This window comes from Monopterus albus, unplaced genomic scaffold (assembly GCF_001952655.1).
Source record: "Monopterus albus unplaced genomic scaffold, M_albus_1.0 scaffold209.1, whole genome shotgun sequence".
Classification (NCBI taxonomy): domain Eukaryota; kingdom Metazoa; phylum Chordata; class Actinopteri; order Synbranchiformes; family Synbranchidae; genus Monopterus; species Monopterus albus.
The window spans coordinates 1234576-1237343 of NW_018128089.1; the positions used below are offsets into that span (position 1 = coordinate 1234576).

Sequence of the window (2768 nt, forward strand, 5' to 3'; positions counted from 1 at the left end):
ATGACTCGGTCCGCTTCTCTAAAAACAACAACAGGGTGAATGACACAGTCTGTGCTGTAGGAGGTGCAGCAAGGGGTGCAGAAGCAGAAGATGTACCTGGTCCATAGGATGACTTTCTCACCACTCGCTGTCAAAGAAATGTTCTTGGCACACACAGGGAAGTCTGGAGGAGGACTGGGTCGAGGAGGCGCACAGGAGGAGGATACAGTGGAGGCAGTGGAGGAGGTGTAGACAGAGCAAGAGATGGAAGAGGCAGAGGAGGTAACAAAAGCAGGGGAGGTGACAGACGGAGGCTGAAGCACCTCCTCTTTCCTGCTCCTCTTCACTGCCAAGTTCAACTCATTATCACCGTTCTTCCTCTCCTCCTCATCTTCCTCCTCATCTTCCAACTCCTCCTCCTGATTATCATTCAGAGGGAACGAGCCTTCCCAAGATGCAATGCTTTGATCTGTTGACACAAATAACAATAAACAAACAAAAAATGCAGCTGTTTGTGTGTTTCACATGACAGGCAGGTCTGTTACACACCTGGTTGCGGACTGTCATCGTCCCCCTTCAGGTCCAGGTCTTTATCACCTGGCTCGACGTGGCAGGAACTTATTTCTGAGTACAGAGGATTCAAGCTCTTCATGGCTCTGGACACACCCCCTGGTGTCTGAAGGGAAACAGACAGGTGAGTCATTTGATTCAGATGTGTCCACCTGTTACTGATTCTCACCTGATAAAACAGAGAACAGACCTTGTTACCGTGGCAGCGAGAGCATCCTTTCCTCCGGTGTCTGCGGTTCTTTGCTTCATGACAGGAGCAGGGCCAGTCTTTAGCTGACCAATCACAGTCCTGGAAACAGAAGCACTGTCAGAACAAATTACAGTCCACGTGATGTCCATAGGTGAATCCCAATTCCCCTAATTGCATCATTTCCTTTGCATCTTAGTGCCACCCACGTAATGAAAAGATGCAAAGAAAACTGATGAGGGAAGACCCGAGGAAACGCATCTGAAGCATCCAATCACCAAATGATTTCTGATAAAGGGACATGTTGGTTCATAAAAGACTTCAGTGAAGGATGCTCTCATGCATCCTCACTCATGGCTCCTCCAGCAGCCTCCTTGCTCTTCGGGGTGGGAATAAGAGCTTTGGGACATCTTTCAAGATGGCAAACTGGAAAGATTTCAGGGTCAAGTGAGGAATAAGGGAATTGGGACTCAACTCATGAGAGAAAGCTCACTAAAGGTTTTGTCAAACCTTGTAGTTTCTGTGGGCGTCCATCTTGCGCCTCTGCCGTCGGCTCGTCAGTGGCTGGATTTTATGCCCCTCTTCTTCTTCTTCAAGCTCTGGGAGCGTCACTTCCTCAAAGCCAATGCTGGTCCCACCCCCTGACACCTGCCCACCTCCCTCTCCACTGTCAGACCCGCCCCCTCCTTCCTCTTGCCAATTAGCTTCTTCGAACTGTCCTGGGCGGGCTGGAGGGGGGCGGAGCTCATCAAAAAATACCCAGAATTCCGCTTGTAGATGTGTGTGGCCTTTAAGTAGCGAGACCATCTGAGCTTTCAGCTGAAAACAAAGAAATCGACCAACTTGACAAATCAATACACCCAGGGTGTATTTTAGAAAGCAGGTTTATGCAACTAAGCAGTGAACCCTGACCTTTAAGTCGAGCAACCCTGATATGGAAAACTGAGTTTTTGGTCAGAATCAGTTCAGTCATGTCCAAGTATGTCCAGTTTGAGTTCCGCATGTTCACATGATGACTACAAAAAGCCATCATTAATGGAGCTCTAATACCACAATTCACCATGGAAACAGGTGTTTTGTAAATTTTTTGCAGCAACACAAGAAATGATTATTCAGAGATCTGTGTCTCTGTGGCTAAAGCTTCACACTGATAAATATATATATATATTTTTTACAGTGATGTACAAATGAACTGACAGCTGCCTTCATGTCCACAGAGTCAAACTATTAGAAAGACAGACGTAGATGTAGATTTTATTCTGAGCTGAGGATGAATCAATGCTGTGGAACCGGCTACCAGTATTTAACTGTGTGGACAAATTGCTCCATTTACACTGATTGATCATAAAAATGATCACGTTAGTAAAGTCAGGTCTTGGATAAGAAAGTCTCCAGCTAACAAAGATGTTGCAATAATCAGTTATAGTCATTTCAGCTTTCTCTTTAGCTCTTTTTGATTCTACTGGAATAAAAATAAGTTTATTAATCAATCAGATCAATCTTATTGATACTATCTGAACTGGTCTCTGTACCAGATGTACCTCATGTATGCTGCTGGGACTCAGGTCTGTACTGGTCTGCAGGGCTTTGATGATCTTCTGATAATGCGACGGATTGTCTCCAAAACTGATCTCTAACTGCCGCAGGAAACGACGGCTGCGTTCAAACGCCTGCTGCTCCTCAAACTGCAGAGACATGACAGAGTTAGATCAATGGAGATAAACATAGAGAAACACTGAAGCTCATGATAAAAACTTCACACTCACAGGTAAAATCAACCTTTGGTTAGTCGCTGAAACTAGTGAACTGTGATCAGCTTCATCAGAAACACAGAGGTTTTACTTACAGGAAATAGGTTGAATCAGTTTCTGCGGACTACACATGCACACCTTTGATGAAACAGCTGACATACAGTACACCCAAGACACTTGTTAGCTAACTGAATCCCTGCAGTGCTACACCTGAGATACATCTGGTGTCCACCTGTACAGCTCACCAATCCACACTGTAGCGCCTGCTCAGGATGCAGGAA

General features: G+C 45.6%; 1 protein-coding gene across 1 annotated transcript in view; it reads right to left on the reverse strand.

The window, feature by feature from the left end:
• Positions 1-2768, reverse strand: part of gon4lb (gon-4 like b) — a 21360-nt gene that overhangs the window by 1330 nt on the left and 17262 nt on the right. Inside the window, 7 exon segments of the mRNA XM_020618707.1 lie at positions 1-18; positions 97-448; positions 529-655; positions 740-838; positions 1247-1555; positions 2278-2421; positions 2733-2768. The exon segment at positions 1-18 is cut by the window's left edge and continues 115 nt beyond it; the exon segment at positions 2733-2768 is cut by the window's right edge and continues 17 nt beyond it. Coding sequence (XP_020474363.1) covers positions 1-18; positions 97-448; positions 529-655; positions 740-838; positions 1247-1555; positions 2278-2421; positions 2733-2768 — 1085 coding nt within the window.